General features: G+C 48.6%; 1 protein-coding gene across 2 annotated transcripts in view; it reads right to left on the bottom strand.

Annotated features, from left to right (window-relative positions):
• The window catches only part of B4galnt2 (beta-1,4-N-acetyl-galactosaminyltransferase 2), a 43,096-nt gene that overhangs the window by 8,464 nt on the left and 14,712 nt on the right, over nucleotides 1–19,920 (bottom strand). For both annotated transcript variants that reach the window (XM_041664889.1, XM_041664890.1), the window contains exons 2-9: nucleotides 16,950–17,150; nucleotides 16,189–16,326; nucleotides 15,020–15,126; nucleotides 9,875–9,912; nucleotides 5,727–5,907; nucleotides 3,457–3,543; nucleotides 887–1,074; nucleotides 46–186 (exon numbers count right to left, since the gene is read on the bottom strand). In XM_041664889.1, coding sequence (XP_041520823.1) covers nucleotides 46–186; nucleotides 887–1,074; nucleotides 3,457–3,543; nucleotides 5,727–5,907; nucleotides 9,875–9,912; nucleotides 15,020–15,126; nucleotides 16,189–16,326; nucleotides 16,950–17,150 — 1,081 coding nt within the window. The remainder of the gene's footprint in view (nucleotides 1–45; nucleotides 187–886; nucleotides 1,075–3,456; nucleotides 3,544–5,726; nucleotides 5,908–9,874; nucleotides 9,913–15,019; nucleotides 15,127–16,188; nucleotides 16,327–16,949; nucleotides 17,151–19,920) is intronic.

The following is a 19,920-nucleotide window of genomic DNA, read 5'->3' as shown; positions in this document are numbered from 1 at the left end:
ATCCTTCCTCCATCCCTCCTCATTACTGCTTTATGGTGATCTTACCACATCCAGTTCAGTTTTCTCCAGGACATCCACCAGTACCTCAATCTTGGTCTTGCTGTCGAAGAGAAAGTCGTCATCCACCCAGAGGACATATTTAGTGGTCACCTGTGAGATGGCCAGGTTCCTACCAGCAAACCAGCCCTGCAGGCGGCATGGGTTTGGATCAGCAGTTGTCACCTGGGGGTGGGACTTCCTGAATTCCCTCCAGCCAGGCTGCCTCCCACCATGGGGGAAGTTGGAATCAGTAGGGATTCATAGTTCAGACAAGGCTGACACCTGCTGTGTCAGAGGGGTGCCTCGGAGAAAGAAAAAAAGCCGAAAGAGCCGGGACAGTGACTTCCTGGATTCAGAGACTGAGACAGAGTGGGGGGTCCCTCTTTGGTCCAGAGGCCTCTGGGAATATAGACTGGAGCCCTTTTCACCTCAGTTCCCTTCTACCTCCTGCGAGATGGTATGGGAGCATCTGCTATCAGTGCTATCCTTCCCTTTTCTATCCTTGGGGGAAGATGGGAGGGAAAAGAGGGGGAGAGCCTAGCTTGAGCTCAGTCACAGGGAACAAAATCTGCTGTTACCCCTCAACACCACAATCAGATGTCAGCTCCTGTAAGGCACTCATAGGAGCCCTGTGGATTTCACACCACATCAGCATGAAGATGGAATAAACTAACAGTTCATTGATGTGGAAAATGAGATTGCTCCAGTTTCCCTCTGCACCTGAACAGCAGAAGCCCAGATGCCTCTCCCCACAGGACTCTGCTCCCTAGAGAAGACCATGGAAGCAGCTGAATCTGGGGTCCTCCTGTTCTGGGAGCTAGGTCCACCCAGTGTGAGGGGAACATACCTTCCCGAAGGGCATGGAGTAATACTCCACGTAGTCATCCTGAATCTTCAGGGGCTCCTTGCTGTCATCAGCCACAATCACAGTTAAGTCCGGGTAATATTTTCGGATACTCTGCAGCAGAGTCTTAAGCTTGTGGGGACGGAGGAAAGTCTTGGTGGCAATGGTCACCAGGTTCCTGAGCTTCCTCTCTGGAGAAAAATGTAAAAGTGGATGCTGGAACCTGACGCTGGATTTGCTCTGTTCAGATGGATTTTGTTTTGTTTTGTTTTCTGCTGGTTCAGGGATTGAACCCAGGGTCTCATGCATGCTAAGCAAGCATTCAACTACTGAGCTACCCTCCAGTCATCTGATGGCTTCGTTTCTCCTCCAACTGGTCAGAGTTGGGGACCTCAGGCATTCTGTACACAGGGCAAGCTTAATCAGAATTTGTCAGTTGCACTGGGAAATAAAGATGTTATAATATATAATGGTGTTCTTTCTTTAGACCACCAGCTCCCAAATAATGACAAAGAGACTTTTTATTAATTATGAAGGCTTGGCCTTAGCTTAGGCTTGTTCCCAACTAGCTAGTATAACTTAAATTAACCTGTTCCTTTTCACCCACATTCTGCCACGTGGCTTGTTACGTCTCCTCATGCCTGTACATCCAACTTCCCCTGCAAACAGCTGGAGAATCTCCCGCTACTCAGATTCTTCCCCCAAGTTCCTTTCCCTAGAAAGTCCTGCCTATCCCCTCCTGCCTAGCTGTCTGCCATTCAGCTCTTTATCAAACCAATCAGAAGGTGTCTATGCAGGTGAGCTAAAACAGCCAGGCGGTGGTGGCACACACCTTTAATTCCAGCACTTGGGAGGCAGAGACAGGCAGATCTCTGTGAGTTCAAGGCCAGTCTGATCCACAGAGCTAGTGAGTTCCAGGACAGGCTCCAAAGCTACAGAGATACTAATCACTAGGAATTCCGACTCACACCTGCAATCCCAGGATTCAGAGGCAGAGACTAAAGGACGGCGAGGTCCACCCCAGCCTTGACTATGTAACAATACCCAATCTCACAAAACAAAGAGCAAAATCACTAAAAGAATGAATGTTTACAGATTCAGCATTTAAAAAAAAATCACTCAGGGCTGGAATGATGGTTTGGTGGACAAAGCACCTGTTGTACAAACATGAGTTTGTGAGTTCAAATCCCCAGAGTCCATGTAAAGTTAGGCTCAATAGCCGTATCTGTAATTCCAGTGCTCCTGAGGTGAGATGGGAGGTGGAGACAGGAGACTCTGGAAGGTTGAGGGCCAGGTACGTTGGTATATGCAGTAGCAAACCAAAAAAGAGACCCTACCTCAAATAAGGTGAAAGGCAAGGACAACACCAGAGATTGTCCTCTGAACTTCATATTCCCACTCTGGCATGCATCACACACACACACACACACACACACACACACACACACACAATCTATAATTGCCTGTCATCTCACCACTAACAAGGTGAGTCCAGAGGATGATCAGGCGAGCTTGGAACACGGAAGGAAGGGGTGAAACTATGACTCCGTTGGTGGAGAGCCTGCCTAACACACCCAAAGTTCTGGGTCTGATCCCTCGTAAGTGAGCGTGGTGGCACAGGCACAAGACTCCAGCCCTTGGGGAAACGAGGCGGGATGCTCAGAAGTTCAGTAATATTCTCACTCTCAACTATATCCATAGTTTGAGATCACCCTGGGCCACATGAGACCTTGTCTCAAAAAAGGGCTGAGCTCTGAAGAGCACGCACTGTTCTTGTAAAGGACCAGACTTTGGTTCCCAGCATCCACGTCAGGTGGATCAGAACCACCTACACCTCCAGCTCTAAGGCGATTCAACCTCTGGCCTTTGTGGGCACCATACACAAGAGCACGTGTGCACACACACAATTAAAAATATTAAAAATGAATCATAGAGAAAAAGTGATTCCTCTGCTTTAGGTACTTTTCTATTGCTGTGAAGAGACACCATGGCCAGGGCAGCTTACACACGAATCATTTAGTTGAGGGCTTGCAGTTTCAGAAGGTGAGCCCATGACTGCGGTGGCTTGAATGTAATGGCCCCCATAAGCGTATGAGGAGTGGCACTATTGAGAGGTGAGGCTTTTCTGGAGAAAGTGTGTGGCTGTGGGGTGGGCTTTGAGATCTCATGTATGCTCAAGCCACGCCTAGTATCTCAATTCACTTCCTGTTGCCTACACAAGATGTATAACTCTCAGCTGCCTCTCCAGCACCATGTCTGCCTGTGTGCCACCATGTCCCACCATGAGGATAATAAATGAACCTCTGAACTGTAAGCCAGCCAACTAAATCTCTATATATCTAGAAAATCTAACTCACATGACTACAAGCTTTACTATTATCAATGATTATCCATTAACAACCTATATTTCCTAATTATACATTACATTTTAAAAATGAACTACACGATCACCAACTGGGGACCAAGCATTCAAATACATGACTCTATGGGAGCCCTTGTCATTCCCAGCACCACACCCTCTGAACTTCACCCAGCCTGATGCAATCCTAGATTCCCAATGACAAGAGCCTTACCTGGTCCAGGGTCATACAACTTGGGTACAGTTGGTTGGTTGATGGTCACTGGAAACCTGGCCACTGAGGACTTGGACTCGAAACTCACTGGAAGGAAAAGAGAGGTAAGAGCCTAGGCAGTGTGAAATCTGACAAGATTCTGCTGCCCTGAGGAAGCCAAGGAGGCCAGCAGCTGGTTGGGAGGAGACTGAGGACCCACGCAGCAGGCTGGACATCTTGGCTCCTGCCTGTGTGTTCCTGGGGCAGCCTGCTGTAAGGACATGCTGCTGGGACAGGCTGGAGAGTCAAGGATCTGGATTAGGTTTGACTCAGCCAAGGCCTATCTGAAATAAGTTCCTCCCTCAGCTTCTCCAGTGACAAAAAAGGACAGTTACACCCACTGCGCCAAAAGGCACAGAGGCACTTTCTGAAGGGAAATGCTTTAAAATCCGGAGGTGGAGAGAATGTGCCCTGCGGCTATGGGGAGTAACCTGGGACATCCAATCCTCCTGATCCCACCTCCCAAGTGCTGGCGTTTTAGGCATGGCACCCCCATGCCTGATTTTATATGGTGCTGGGGATCGAACCCAGGGCTCTGTGCGTGCTGGGCGGGTCCTCTACCAACTAAGGGAAACTGTTACTTGTTCATATTGCATTTCCCCCTGCTACTGTGCTATATCAGCTACTAAAAAACTAAAAACTTTTAACTGACGCAAATAGAAACAGAGGTTGGCTTGCGGGTGGCAAGATTTGTTCTCTCAGGAGTTCTGTAATGGCGGGATGTGGAGAGGGACGGGGAACTGGGCACATTCTCTCTTTCTGTGAGTGCTCAGGACAAGGTATCCATGCACAGGCTGGTTGGGCTGGTGCCTCCTGGACAGAAGCTGAGGCAGCTTCAAAAGTTGCAGAGAGAGCCGGGCGATGGTGGCGCACGCCTTTAATCCCAGCACTCGGGAGGCAGAGGCAGGCGGATCTCTGTGAGTTCGAGACCACCCTGGTCTACAGAGCTAGTTCCAGGACAGGCTCCAAAGCCACAGAGAAACCCTGTCTCGAAAAACCAAAAAAAGAAGAGCATTGGCTGCTCTTCCAGAGGTCCTGAGTTCAATTCCTAGCAGCCATCTATGATGAGCTCTGCTGCCCTCTTCTGGTGTGCAAGCATGCATGCAGGCACATGTTGTATAAATAATATAAATAATTAAGTAAACAAATGCTCAGCAGGTAAAGTTGCTTGTGCCAAATCTGGTGACCTGGGCTTGCTCCCTAGGACTCTGGAAGGAGAGACCCAGCTCCTACAAGGTGTCCTCTGACTTTCTCTGACTTCCATATGGCCTCTATGGTCCATGCCCCCAATAAACAACTGAATGGAATTTAAATAAATAAATATAGAAACTGCAGAGAATGACTAACAGAACTAGATAAGGCTAATCAGGCATAGGGTCCTGGCATTACGCAGGCTGAGGTAGAGGAATTGATTATTTGAGACTGCCTCATAGACAGATAAAATCAAAAAATAAGCTTAGTGTGGTGGTACACACAGGGAAAGACGGTCTGGAGTTCAAGACCAACCAGCTACAACTACATAAGAGAGTTTGGGATATCCTGGGCTACCTGAGAGCCTGTCTCAAGAAACAGCAGGACTAGGGCTGTAACTCAGTTGGTAGAGAATTTGTGTACCACACAGGCGGTCCTGGCATCACATAAACCTTACTTGGAGGTACATGCCTATCATCCCAGCATGCAGATGTTCAGAGTCTGATGTTAGCCTGAGATCTCTGAGACCATGTGTCAAGCAAAGCAAAATATACAAAGAATCGGATGGTGCTAAGGTTTGGTTCACATAGCATAGGTATGTGGCGACATTGTGGGGAGCTGGGGTCTGATGGGAAGCCCCTGTGGCCTTTAAGGTAACGACAGGGCCTACTTCCCATCGCTTCTGTTCCTGTTCGCTTCTTAGCTGTGAGCTGAGAGGCTCTTCTCTATCATACAACCCTGCTGTACTATGCTGCCTCACCCCTGGCCAAAGGGCTCGCCAGGGACGGAAGCCTCCAGACCTGGGGCCAGAGGAACCCTTTCCTCCTTTGCGTTACCTCAGGTACTGGCTACGGAGACAGGAGGCTGACCTGGCATCTGCCCTGTGTGAGATGAGCAGTGTCAGGGATGACTCTCAAGTCCCTCCATGGGGTCAGTGGCAACAGGGGGAACTACTGGGTACTGTAAGTAGGAAGGGGAGTGTCTAGGCTTGGAATGTGGTGCACAGGGAGAATATCTGCAATCGGAAGGCAGGCTCTCACCCATGTCCACCTTGCGGAGCTGGTACACCGTGCTGGTGTACGTCACATGCTGAAGGATGAATTTCAGGAGTGTGCGGTCACCGGTGGAAATGGTCAGCTGCTTCTGGCCTCTGCCCTGCACCACACTGTTTGGGACGTCAGCAAGGGTGTTTAGTGTCCCCAGAGAAGCTCTCAGGGTGACCTGGGGGTGGCATTAAGAGTACTCATATTATTTTTGTTTTTTTTTTTTTTTTTGGTTTTTCGAGACAGGGTTTCTCTGTGGTTTTGGAGCCTGTCCTGGAACTAGCTCTTGTAGACCAGGCTGGTCTCGAACTCACAGAGATCCGCCTGCCTGAGTACTCATATTATTGTGCAGCTGTTGGTTACCTCTATCCATCTCTTCGTCCTGTCCAGTGAAACTTTATACCCATCAGACTGTAACTCCTTAGTCTCAACCCTCAAGTGCCATGGATGGAGAAAAATCCATTCGCAGGAAAAACAAGTACCCAGGACAGCCAGCAGGGGGCAGAGCATCCAAGAGTGGAGAAACCCATGGGGGATAGCACAGAACACGGCTGGCTGGACAGGAGTAAACGCTTCAGCTAAGGCCCTCTCCCTCACCCCTAACACCTGAACATTCATGGATTTAAAGGACTCATTCCTGCAAACACCTTTATCTTTGGGTTTAGGGAATACTGCTCTTCAAGAGTCTTCTTCTAGGTCATTTCTTCCTCCTCCTCCTCCTCCCTCTGAGGTCTCAATTAGCTCTAAAGATCGCTCTGCCTCCTGCCACTACCTCCCTAGCAGCTGGAACTACAGACGGGGGCTGTTACTGATTTCTGTTTGTCAGTCACTCTTCCTCCCCTTCTGTCTGACATCCAGTAGTTTTCCAAGACTTGGTTCTGAGTCCTTTTCTCTTATTGCAGCACAGTTCCCTGCCCGAGGATTTTATTCATTATCAAACAGAAACCATCAATTTTCAAGTGGTTTCAAAATGTTTATCTCAGCACAGTTTGGTGGCATGGGTCTTCAGTCCCAGGCTCTGATGTCTGTGAGCGAATTCCAGACCAGTCAGAGTGAGGTAATGACAGACCTTGTCAAAAAAAAAAAAGGGGGGGGTGGGGACGACAAAACGTCTGTGCCTGACTCATCCTGCTGCCTTCTCCATTTGCCCTGTGTGGTGGTTTGAGTGGGACCGGCTCCCAGAGGCTCATATGTTTGAACACTTGGTCCTCAGTTGGAACTGTTTGGGACGGATTAGGAGGAGTGTCGGTGCTGAGGGGGTGTGTCACAGAATCTGGCTCTGAGACTTCAAAGGTCTCCTTCCCTCCCCAGTGTGCTCTCTGCCTCTTGCCTTCGGTCTGAGATGCGGCTCTCAGCCGGTCCTGCCACCATGTTTTCTCCTCCATCACGGACTCTAACCCTCTGGAGCCGTGATCCCAATTAAAAGCTTTTATAGCAAGCCGGGCGGCGGTGGCGCACGCCTTTAATCCCAGCACTCGGGAGGCAGAGGCAGGCGGATCTCTGTGAGTTCGAGGCCAGCCTGGTCCAGAAGAGCTAGTTCCAGGACAGGAACCAAAAAGCTACGGAGAAACCCTGTCTCGAAAATAAAAAAAAAAAAAAAAAGCTTTTATAGCCGGGCAGTTGTGGTGCACACCTTAAATCCTAGGACTTGGGAGGCAGAGGGAGGCAGCTCTCTGATTTTGAGGCCAGCCTGGTCTACAGAGTGAGTTCCAGGATAGTCAGAGATACACAGAGAAACCCTGTCTCAAAATAAACAAACAAAAAGCTTCTGTAAGTTGCTTTGGTCATGGTGTTTTATAACAGCAACAGAAAAGAAACTAAGAATTGGTACCATGTTCATGGGATATTGCTGTGACAGACCTGACCATATTTTTGGAGCCATGTGGGAGATTTGGGGACATCAGACTAGGAAAGTGGTTAAGTGCTATAAGCAGAGTTAATGGGCCATTCTAGTAGGATCTTGAAAGACAGCAATGCTGGCAGCTATGTGGACTATGGAGGCCCAGCACAAGAGGTTTCAGAGCGGAACAACATCAGCAACCAGGTTAGACATCGTCCTTGTGATAATTTGGTAAAATCTGCTTTCACCTTCATCCTAAGAACTTGTCTGAAGCTAAGTCTATATGTAATGTACTAAGTTCTTCTGCAGGGGAAATTTCAAGACAGCCTATTGTTGACTCTGCCATGTGGTTCTTAGTAACCACGCTTAAGCAGGCCTACAGTGAAGATGAGCAAGAGGGGCGAAAAGAAATACAAAGCGTGCAGTTTACAGAGAAAAAGAGCAAGGCAGCAAGCAGCGTCCTTCCATGGCTTCTGCTTCCCAAGTTCCTGCTTTCGGTCCCTGCCTTGACTGTGATGATGCACTGTGATGTGGAACCATAAGCTCAAACAAGGCCTTTTCTCCCCAGGATGCTTTTGGTTGTGGTGTTTAGCACAGCAATACAAACCCTAACCAAGACACCCTGCTGGGAAGGCTCGCATGCAGCTCAAACTTAGTATATTAAAAACTAAACCACTGGGCTGGAGAGATGGGCCGGCTGTACAATCATGGGGACCAAAATATGGGGTCCAGCGCCCATATAACAAGACGGGCGTTCTGCGAAAGCCTGTAACTCCAGCTCTGAGAGATCAGACAGCTTTTCTGGTCTCTGTGCCTATTTGCATGTGTGCATGCACACTCACACACAAAATACCAGTTAGGTTCAATTCTCAGCACAAAACAAACAAACAAGACCTGGCTAAAATGTTCCGTTACTAATAGAAACTGCTGTTGTAATCCCATCACCCCCTCACCCTGGTGTAGAAGGCACTAGCTTCCAATCCAGCTCTCAGGTGCCCAAAGAGTGGCTTGTTTGTTTGTTTGTTTTCGAGACAGGGTTTCTCTGTATAGCCTTGGCTGTCCTAGAACTCCGAGTGCTGGGATTAAAGGTGTGGGCTAACACACACACACACACACACACACACATACACACACACACACATGCACGCATGTGCACATTAAGGCCATTCCTGCTCTTCTACACTCCTTAACACCTGCAGCCCGCCTGGGAGCAAGTTCTGCCCATTAGCTCCACCTGAAGATAAAGGGGGGCCAGCAGGCTTCTCTCCATGCCCACAACTCCTTTCTCCGATTGCCTGCAATAGCCAGGTATCTTTGTAGGAAACCCACTGGGTTATGTCACGCCTACTGAAAACTCCAGCCAATCAACAGATAATTCTCTGAGAAGCAAGTCAGTAGGCCACGAAGCTAAGAAGCATGAAGCCACGCCCACACCATAACCAGGCTAATGGGAGTGGCTAAGGGGCGGAGCATTTGCCCTGCGCGTGTAAGGGCCCAGATTCCATCCCTACTGCACTCGTGAAGAATCAATCAGTGATGAGAAAAATGACAGGGATAGGATGGGAGGGCATGTGCGGGGGACAGAGGAGGCCTTTGGGGACACAGAGCAGCTCATTCACACACACACACACACACACACACCCTCCATTCAGTCTGTGGGGTTGGAGGATGCAGATCTCACGGCTGAGCTGAGAAGGCACAGTGGGTAAGAATACTCCTTACATAAGTATCAGAACCTGAATTCTGAGGGCCCAGTTCCCACATAAAAAAAGTCAGGCAACCCCAGTAACAGAAGATGGGTAACGAGACAGTCTAGCGAAAAAACAGTGAGCTTCCCAGAGTCTCAAGGGAATAGGGTGGACAGCCCTAGTGGAGGACAATGTGCTTCTCTGGCCTCCATACGTTTCGTGTACGTACGTCTGCACACACACTCCAAGCCTCATTTCCCAGGGCCCGTGTGCAGGTTCTGCACCTGCATCTGTCACCCATCAGACATCCCGTCCTAAGTCCTCAACCCACAGCTACACTGAGGGGAGGGAAGCAGGGCACCCCGCACTTTTGTTGCCAGAGGTCACACAGGCAGCAGCTTCCTTCTCCTAAAGCAAAAACAAGCACCGTGGTGCTTCTGAGCTTTGTGTAGCTTTGGAAGCCCTCCCCGCAGCCACTCCAGGGACTGCAACGCCCCTGCGCAATGCCCCCATGTCCCACTTTGTATTTGTGTGGATACACGACAGGGGCTGGCTGAAGGCTGAGATTGGTCATCGTTGTGAGACAGTGCCAAAATTGCTGGGATGGGAACTCTTACCTCATAGACCGGGGCTTCTGGCCCTTCATACTGGAGGCCTAAAAGACACAGGAGAGACAAGAAAAAATAAATCTGTGAGGATACTGACAGAGGACACTCACAGAGGGCACTGACACTCCTTCGTTCGCCTCTCTACCTCCAACCCCGGCATATCTAGAGAGCCCACCTAGTCATTTTCTATCCGACAGTTGGCCTACACAGTTCCCATTCCCAGGGCTATGCAATGGCTACATGGTCCCAAACCCACATGGGTCTAAGGCTTCCAGTGCCCGTCCTCAGCTTTGGGTTCTGTGAACTTTCAAACAGCCCCTTCCAAATGGCCTTGCTAGTGAAGGGGAAGCAACAATGGAGACAATGAATGACCCTTGGGTGGATCTGGGAATAGTCATCCTCTCAGAAACAGAAGCACAACTTGCCAGGAGGTGGGAGGGAAGGTGTGATGGCTAAAGTTAATTACCAACCTGACAAGAATCTCAAATCACGTGGGAGAAGGGCATCTGGGCATGTGTGTGAGGTCAGGAGCAGACCCGCCCACTGTGGGCGGCACCATTCCCTAGGCAGGGGATTATGGATTGTGGGAATGGATAAGCCCAAAACTAACGTGCATGCCTCTGATGCCCTCTTCTACTGACGACTACCTGCTTCAAGCTCCTGACGCCTTGATTGCCCCACCGTGGCAGTCTGTAAACTGGAACTATTATGTAAGATAAACCTTTCCCCCACTGACTTGCTATTGTCAGGGTGTTTTATCAAAGCAACAGGGAAATAAACTAAGACAAGGGAGTTACTGGTAAATGGGTATAAGATTTCAGTGTGCGTAGAGTATGTATTGCAGGTAGGGTGAAAAGGAAATATGTCAGCAGAATTAACAAAAAATTTGCTTTGACGGTATTTGAATAAACACAGTATTTCTTTAGTAGAGATTCATGAATTAAACACATTGGTGATTAATTTGGAGTCACTAACAATGTGTTGGTGTCCCATTAGGGAAAGAAATAAAAACACTGCCTCTTGGAGTCATTTAACCAAGAGCAAGTCCAGGTTGGACGTCTCTGTTTCACGCTCCCTGTGTCCTCTTCCATCCTCTGTCCGTCCCTGTGCGTGCGTCTGTCCCTGTGTCTGCCTCTGTCCCTAACAGAGGGCTTCACTCTGCCGTTATTGAACAGCCCAGAGGGAATCACATGGGGAAAGAATGACGGACACTTTACAGACATCTTTAACAGAGTTTTGTAAGGGATCGAGTCACTGTCTCCAGCTGATGCCAACTGACCCGGACAACAAGCCGCACTACAAACATCATTGTTGACCAACCAAAAGCCATAGATGGGAATTTGCTTTAGAAGATTGCTTCCAATCTGTATTTGATGCTTTCAGCAAATGATACATACATGCGTGAGGAGGTGTCGGCAGTCAATGACTAGAGAAGGGGAGAGAGTTTCTTCAGTGATGTAGCTGCTAGTGAGCTGCTGGTCCCACACTCATGCAAGCAAGCCTAATAAAACTCATTGGGTCATATCTACTTATTTTTAATTTTTTAATTAGATTTTTTTATTTTATATGTGTAAGTGTATTTTGTTTACATGTGTGTATATGAAGGATATTTGTCTGTTTGTTTTGGTGTTGGTTTTTTGAGACAAGGTTTCTCTGTGTAGCTCTGGCTGTCCTGATTTTTGCTCTGTAGATCAGGCTGACCTGAAACTCACGGAGATCCACCTCCCTCTGCCGCCCGGGTGCTGTGACTAAAGGCGTGGGCCACCACTATCCAGTTTGTCAAGATATTTTATCTGAGTAACAGGAAAAACAAATGAACAAACGAACAAATAATGAAACGACACCCTCCAGGGTTTCCAAACTCTCTGGGGTGTCACTTACTCCTTGAAACTACCAAGTGGATTAGGGCATTTAATATTATTTCATTAAAAGTAAAAAAGACAGCAAACAGGCTGGAGAGATGGCTCAGCAGTTAAGAGCGCTTGCGACACAATCAAAGGACCTGAGTGCAGGTCCCAGCTGAATATTAATTCTACACACGCCTGTTATCCTAGATCTGAGGGGCGCAGAGACAGGAGGATTGCTGGGACTTGCTGACTTCCAGCCTAGCAGAGAACTATGAACTACAGAAAACCTGCCAAGGAGGAAATGGCAGAAGCAACAGGGGTACCTGTCATGGTCTTCTGGCCTCCATACACATCGACAGGTATTCACATACGTGTATACTCACACAGATACACATAGATGCATAAATAACAGATGTTTTAAAACAAACAACACTACATGTACGTACTGGCCTTTTGGGAACCTATTCTCTTTGGGTGGATACCTTGATCAGCCTAGATATAATGTGTGTACCTTATTCACGCTGAGGATTGGATGGGGGTGGGGTGGGAGGGTATGTGGAGGGAATAGGAGGAGCGGAGGGAATGGGAACTTGGATTGGTATGTATAATGAGAAAAAGATTGTTTTCTTTTAAAAAAATAAATAAAAATAAATTTTAAAAAAATCTCAAAAATAAACAAAAATAAAATAGATATTATTATTATTGTTATTATTATTATTATTCTGGTTTTTTTGAGACAGGGTTTTTCTGTAGCTTTGGAGCCTGTCCTGGAACTAGCTCTTGTAGACCAGGCTGGCATCGAACTCAGAGATCCGCCTGCCTCTGCCTCCCGAATGCTGGGATTAAAGGCGTGCGCCACCACCGCCCAGCTAGATGTTATTTTTTAAAATAAACAAGTTACCGAAAATGTAAAATCATTTTTAGATGGCTACTCAAAAACACGACCAGGGTTAAGGGTCTAACTCGCTGGTGCTGTGCTTGTCTGAAGCCCTGGGCTCGGTCAACAGTGCTCTCCCGCCAGGCATGCTTTATTAGTTAGCTCACAGGATGTAATTGTGACTTCAGCTTGGAAGGAAGGCTGGTAAGAGCAGAAGTCAGTCAGAGGAGGAGGTTTTGCTTGGTCCAGCCTCGGCTTGGGTTCAAGTCCTGAGGCGGGAAAGGGGCGTCAGAGCAAGGAAAATTGACCACCACATGGGTTACACTCAAGTGGCCCCAATAGCTCAGGCCATCTTTATTTATACTCAAACAGATTTTTTCTTAGCAGGGTTACTTGAACAGTTTTATTATTGGCTTCTATTTTTGACTTTAAGAAATGCATCATAGGACTGGAGAGATGGCTTGGTGGTTAAGAGCACTGACTGCTGTTCCAGAGGACTTGGGTTCAATTCCCAGTGCCCACATGGTGGCTCATAAGTGACTGTAAAATCCAGTTCCAGGGTGATCTGACACCTTCACACCACTGCACATAAAATAAATACATCATAAAAAAATCTTTAAAAAAAAAGAAATACATCACAATTAAGGAATACACTGTGGTCATTATGAAAGCCCCACTGTTCCCCTTTATGCTTCCCCAAATACGTCTTTCCACCCCTGTACAACCTTATTCTAGACACAGAGTTCAGCATTTTTGCAGGCTTAGCTAAACATCGAGCCGGACACAGCCTGCCCTCGCAGCACTGATGTCGACCACTTGCGATGACAAACTACAAAAGTAATAGACATGGGCACAATGCTTTAAGGACAATATTCAAAGCCAAACAATCCTTTCATGTCTGCAAAATACGCTTTTATACAGTTCCCTTTTCTACAAGAGGGCCCCAAGTCTCGATCTCTCTGTCAAAGGCAGACTCTGACAAAGCTTTTCCCGTCTCACTATCGCCATTGAGTCAGGAAAGTTCCAGAATTGGGAGTTGTAGTTAGTGTTCCAGAGAAAAGATTTACGAAGTATCAATCCCCTGCTGGATCTTAAGGGAAAATAATTGAAAAGGAACAGAATTTCCAGGGGAACTACAGCAGCTGCACGTGTGGCTGGCAGAACAAAACTAAAAACCACCCAAAGGATCACCAACATAATGAGAGAAAAGAGCCTGCAGATTCCTACACTGCTGTGTGAACTACTGAGAGTCCGGTTCCACGGGTGCCTTGCCCTGGGGAAACCCGTTGGACAGATACGAGACTAGGCTGCGTGGTTCCCAACAACATTTAGCTGCCACTGGGCCAGGGAGGCTGCTTCTCGCTCCCCTTGTTCTGTCTGGAAGGCTGGACCACGGATTTGGCATTTGGCGCCTGCATGCCTTCTGTCCCGGGCACTCACTCTCATCTCACCTGTTAGTGGTGTGACTCTGGATAATTCAGGTCTCGCTCATGGAGACTTGCTGGACCCCAGGTGCCACTGTCACCCAGCTAAACAAGGTCTTTTCCACGGCTCACGGTGGGGATTGTTTGCCTCTAGATGCCAAGAGAGCCCACAGCAGGGGAGGAATCCACGAGATGGCCCAGCGTCCACCCACCACTTCTGTGGAGGAAATGCACGGATTGCCTGCGGTCTCCCGGCATCTCTGTACTTGGCTTTGAAACATCGGGTGATGCTGAAGCAGAGGGATGCATAAAGACCCTGAGAAGGGCTGCTCTTGTTTTTGCTTTGTCTTTATTGCTTTATTTGCATTTAATTTTGGGTGGTTGGTACTGGGGTATGGGGTTAAAATAGTCTCAATGTGTATCTAAGGCTAGCCTCAAATTTCTGGCTCCTGACTTTTGTGTGATTACTGGTGTGTGTCATAACACTGAGCTTGGAAAGAAATTTGTTATTTTATTTTACACTTTTAAATTTTTTATTTTGTGCATAGGGTGTTGGGGGGGTGGGCATGCACGCCACGGCTCACACGGGAGGAAAAGAAGTGCCCGAGGAAGCAGCTTTCTACCATGTAGATCCTAAGTACAGACCTCAGGTGGCAGCCCTGGCACAAGCACCTTTACCTGCCGAGCCTGCCCTGGAAGGGATCTGAACAGACAAAACTCTTTTCAGAACACCCTCCCTGGAGATGGGTTCATCAAGATGCTCTTGATGCTAGAGAACCTGTGAAAGTCAACTATCCCCTAAGATGCCCCTGAGGCCCACAAAATTCTAACTTCTATATTATCTTAGAGCCACAGGAAAAATTCACAGCTACAAAGAGAGACTCCGGGTTGTGGAACCAGGGAGTCTCACACAGAATGAAGTCCCACCAAGCCTCCTGCATTGTGCCAAGCGCACAAGGACACACCTTTTGCTGTCTGCAGCCTCTCGGGAGGCAGATGGACCCACCTGGGATGAGAACTGTGTGCAGGGGCATCACCTCCACTCCATGCACTGGGTATCCAAACGGGAGATTGGGTGGCGCCAGCAGAGGCGGTGGGCGGGGCAGCCCTTTTCTTCAGGAGACAGAAGCATGAGAGTCAGTGTACGGCAAAACACATCTTAAAAATTACCCTCATAATCAACAGGATCAAGTGAAATCATCACCTGCACATACACACACACACATGATTCAAAGTAATAAAAAGTAAATCCTGATGAAAGAACAGCTTCGTCCCTGACAGGCCAGTTCTGTCTGGCTGCTTCCTGAGGTGGAATCTACCTATGCCTGAAGCAAGTACCACAGATAATGCAAGCAGGAACCAAGGTTCACGTTCAGCGAAGGCCCGCTAGCCCTGCATAAGAAGCCTTTCTCCAAAACCTCTAGTTACTTTTAAAGGGGCTGTCGTAAACAACGCCATCTTGTTGGTCTGAGACGGGTCTGCCATGAAGCCTAGGCTGGGCTTCAGCTAACAGTCCTCCTGCTTCAGCTTTTCACACTCTAGGATGGCAGTTAAGTACCGACCATGCCAGCATATACAAAATGCCTCCACTAAAAGCCTACCAGAACTCACTTTAATGCCCTCTTTACCCAGCAATCCTGGTATCAGTGCAAAGGAGGGACTGGGGCTGTGACTCGCTGGCAGAGCATCTGCCAGCACCTGCAAAAATCTGGGTCTGATGCCCAGCACCACAGGGGAAGAACTGGGGGCGGGGCATGGAGGGCCTGCCTAGCTAACAGGAGGCCTTAGGTTCAGTCCCCAGTACTGTCAAAAGTCAAAAAGTGACACATTTCACACAGAGCTGGCAGACAGTATGTTCCCAGCCTATCAAGTAACTTTCTACGCTGGCCTGGGCACCTAGTGCCACCACCATGACTGAACAAGGTGGAGCAAGCTCTGTTCCTTTTTCTCTGTTGGTTTTACTGAAATGTTTTATGCACACAAACCCCTCCAAATCTTCCTTGGAGGTCTTTACCCTCTATTGCCTTCCTCTCTTTATTCCCAACAGTTCCTCCCAGGGGCCCATCAAGAGGGCAAGGTCCAAATTTTGTTTCTCAGGGTCCCTCACTCCCTCAAGCACTTGGGATGGGTGTTTGTTCTCCCCGGAGACCTGAGGGACCCCACAGCCTGCATCACCTCCTCTGAAAGTGTTCAAATTCCGCCTGTCTCCTGGCATTCACAGCTGGGAGGTCGTTCTGGTTATAGGCACCCTGAAAATTGTATTTTCTTTTCAGCTGGCCGGAATCACAGTCACACTGATTTTTGGGGAAGAGCCTAAAACAAGCAAAAGAAGCGTATATATGGATGGCTGATGGGAGGGAGGGACCTTAGCCCTAATCCTGCGTGACACTCACCCTGAAAATCTCTTCCCACAAGGCTGTCCTAACTGGGTTTACACCCTGGAACCACCCAACAGTGACCCCTTGCAGAGACAGATTGAAGGAGGTCGGAAGGAGGATGAGAAGGACTGAAGAGCCCCCTTGCCCTCTCTTTCTTCTTTTCCTTCTCCCTTTTAAGACAAGATCTTGTCTATTTGGCACAGACTGGCCTTGAACCCATGGCAAACCTCCTGCCTCATTCTCCTGAGTGCACCACGGCCCTCTCTTGATTTACCCCCTCCATCTAGCTTCTTTCAACCCAAGAACCACAGGCTTCAGTTGGCAGTAAGTCCCACCAGGGCAGACACCAAGAGGCAGCATCTTCCCCGTGAGATTGTATGGTTTCTGGATGTCGTAGAGGATATAGCCCAGATCCCACAGACCATGCCTGGTCTCTGAGAGTCACTTTGGCAATCAGCAGCTGTTCAGAACTGCCCATGAGGCCTAGGGCTCCACGGAAACGCTAGGAAGAGACATCGAAGGAGACAACAAAAGAGGCCAGGGCACCCAGAGTCTCACCAGATGCCATCGTAGGTAAAGAGGTTCCTCAGGTGCTTCTCAGGTAGAAGCTTCAGCACCTGGCCACCCGGCGCAGGCTTCAGGATCTGGGGCTCGAATGTGCTGAACACTGCTTGCAGAGGCACACTTCGGAACATAAACAGAACAACGGCAAGTCCCAGGATCACGAGCAACAGCTTGAGGAGCCACAGAGTTCTGGAGCTGGCAGGACACACACAGAACACACAGGAAAAGCAAAATACATTTTAAAATGTTTGGTTTTAAGGAGCTGGGAAGATAGGTTAGTCAGCGAAGCCACACACAGGGACCTGAGTTCAGTCTCCGGGACCCACGTCAGAAGCTGGGGGGGGGTGGGGGGCACTACACGGCCTGGTAGACAGCTTGGCAGGTAAGATGGCTGCTGTGTAAGCTTGAGGACTCGAGTCCCAGAACCCACAGGGGAAGAACCGGAGCAGCACCTCTGACATCCACACCGGAGCCACAGCATTTGCTCATACACATTCACACACACACACACACACACTCAATAATATGAATACTAATTCATTTTGTTTGTTTTGTTTGAGACAGGATCTCACCATATAGCTCTGACTGGCCTGGAGTTCATTGTGTAGATCATTCTAGCCTTGAATACGTAGACGTCTGCCTGCATCTGCTTCTCACGCTGGGACTAAAGGAGGGTGCCACCATTCTTGGATTAATAATTAATTTTTTAAAGTTGGGTATGTTGGTACATGCTTGTAACTCCAAAACAATCTGGAAAACAACGGAGGATCTTGGGGGCTCACTGGCAAGTCAGTCTAGCTTAATGGTGAGCTCCAGGCCAACGAGAGGCTCTCTTAAAGATGAGAAGTGGCTGGGTGGTGGTGGCACACACCTTTAATCCCAGCTCTCAGGAGGCAGAGGCAGGCAGAGTTCGAGGCCAGCCTGGTCTACAGAGTGAGTTCCGGGACAGCCATGTGAAAAGTGTTTCTAAGGAAAACTCAGAATCAGAGAGGGAGGAAAGTGACAACAGCAGGACCCGGGAAAATTCCAAATTAGGGGATGGACAAAATAATCTCAAAGGGGGTGGGGGTGGGGGTGGGGGAGGCACAGAAGCTCACGCACCAGCCTCGTGTGTGTCCAGGTGATTAACTGGTTTGCATAACCATCGGAAGTGGGCTCACTTGGCCTCGTGGTTTTAGAAGTTCAGTCAGTCATGCAAAGGGGGCCCAAGGAGGTTCCTCAAGTCGCAGCAAAACAGGAAGTTGGGAAGGGGAAAAGCCAGAACTCTGGTTTTCTCATTTTTTACTTTTTGTTGCCTCAAGCCCTAGGGACAGTACCACCTACATCAGAGTAGATCTTGTTTGTGTTGTGACCCTCTTCCAAGGGAGAAGGGAACCCTCCGGCCTAATCTTTCCTGGAAATACTTCCACAAACTAACTCATTTAGGGTTTTTGTTTGGTTGGGTTTTGGTTTTGTGTGTGTAGTTTTTCAAGACAGGGTTTCTCTATGTAGCCCTGGCCGTTAAGGAACTCAGGCTACAGATAGGTTGGCCTTGAACTCAAAGATCTTGCCCTGCCTCCCAGAGTACTGGGAGGGCTGGGATTAAGGATGTGCCTGGCTCAGGTAGGATTTTATTGCCAGGAATAGACGCCGTGATGTCAGAAACTCTTAAGAAAACATTTCGCTGGGCGGTAATGGCACACACCTCTAATCCCAGCATTCGTGAGGCAGAGGCAGGTGGATCTCTGTGGGTTCAAGGCCAGCCTGGTCTACAAGAGCTTAGTTCCAGGACAGGCTCCAAAGCTACAGAGAAACCCTGTCTCGAAAAAAAAAAAAAAAAAGCATTTCATTTGTAAAAGGGCCCCTACCCCTACCTATTCACAGCTTAAGCTTCCTTGTGCACCTGGAATTGGACCGACTGCTGCCTGGAAACCTTTCCCCAAATCGGACTGTTTTCAGGACGCTGCCAATAAACCGCCTGCCAGTAGACTCCAAGTCTGACCCAGGCTGATAAGTCAATCTGCACGGGGTTTTCGTTCTCATGTCTGAGGTTTGCTTCCCCGTCTGACACCTTATAAGACTTCCATTTTGTTTTGGTCAGTGTTGTGTTGGTGTGAAGCGACACCATGACCAGGGTAACCCTTATCACCACGGCAGGAAGCATGGCGGCATGCAGGCAGGTACTGGAGTGGAAGCTGACAACCTGATTCACTGCCTGAGAGATTCTGCCATTGGTGTGGGCTTTTGAAAGCTCAAAGGCCACCCCCAGTGACACACTTCCTCCAGCAAGGTCACACCTCCTAATCTTTTGAAATAGTGCCACCCTCTGGTGACCAAGTATTCAAATCTATGAGCCTATGGGGGCATTCTTTTTTTGTTAGTTTTGAGACAGGGTCTCTCTATGTAGCACTGGCCATCCCAGAACTCTCTCTGTAGAACCAGGTTAGCCTTGAACTCACAGAGATCTGCCTCCCTCTGCCTCCTGGGTGCTGGGAGTAAAGGTGTGCACCACCACCGCTCTGCTAAATTTTTTATTTTTATTTTATCTTCTATGTATGCATATTTTGCCAGCATGTATGTCTGTGTACCACATGCATTATCTTACGCCCATAGAGGCCAGAAGAAGGTGAGTAGAGTTACATACAGTTGTGAATCAGTCTCTCTGAGTAATAACGCTGGCTGCCCTGGAATTCTTTTTTTTTTTTTTTTTTTTATTTTTCGAGACAGGGTTTCTCCGTAGCTTTTGGTTCCTGTCCTGGAACTAGCTCTTGTAGACCAGGCTGGCCTCGAACTCACAGAGATCTGCCTGCCTCGGCCTCCCGAGTGCTGGGATTAAAGGCGTGCGCCACCACCGCCCGGCCCTGGAATTCTTTTTGCAGAACAGTCTGTCCTGGAACTCATGGAGATCCGCCTGCCTCTGCCTCCCTAGTCCAATGCCAAAATAAGGCCCCAGGGAGGCCATGTGTGTGTGTGGGGGGGTGACATT

This window comes from Microtus oregoni, unplaced genomic scaffold (genome assembly GCF_018167655.1).
Source record: "Microtus oregoni isolate MIOR12 unplaced genomic scaffold, Mior012 000015F_ref0000493, whole genome shotgun sequence".
NCBI lineage: Eukaryota > Metazoa > Chordata > Mammalia > Rodentia > Cricetidae > Microtus > Microtus oregoni.
The sequence above is the reverse complement of the archived record's forward strand: the minus strand, read 5'-3'. Positions and strand labels throughout refer to the sequence as shown.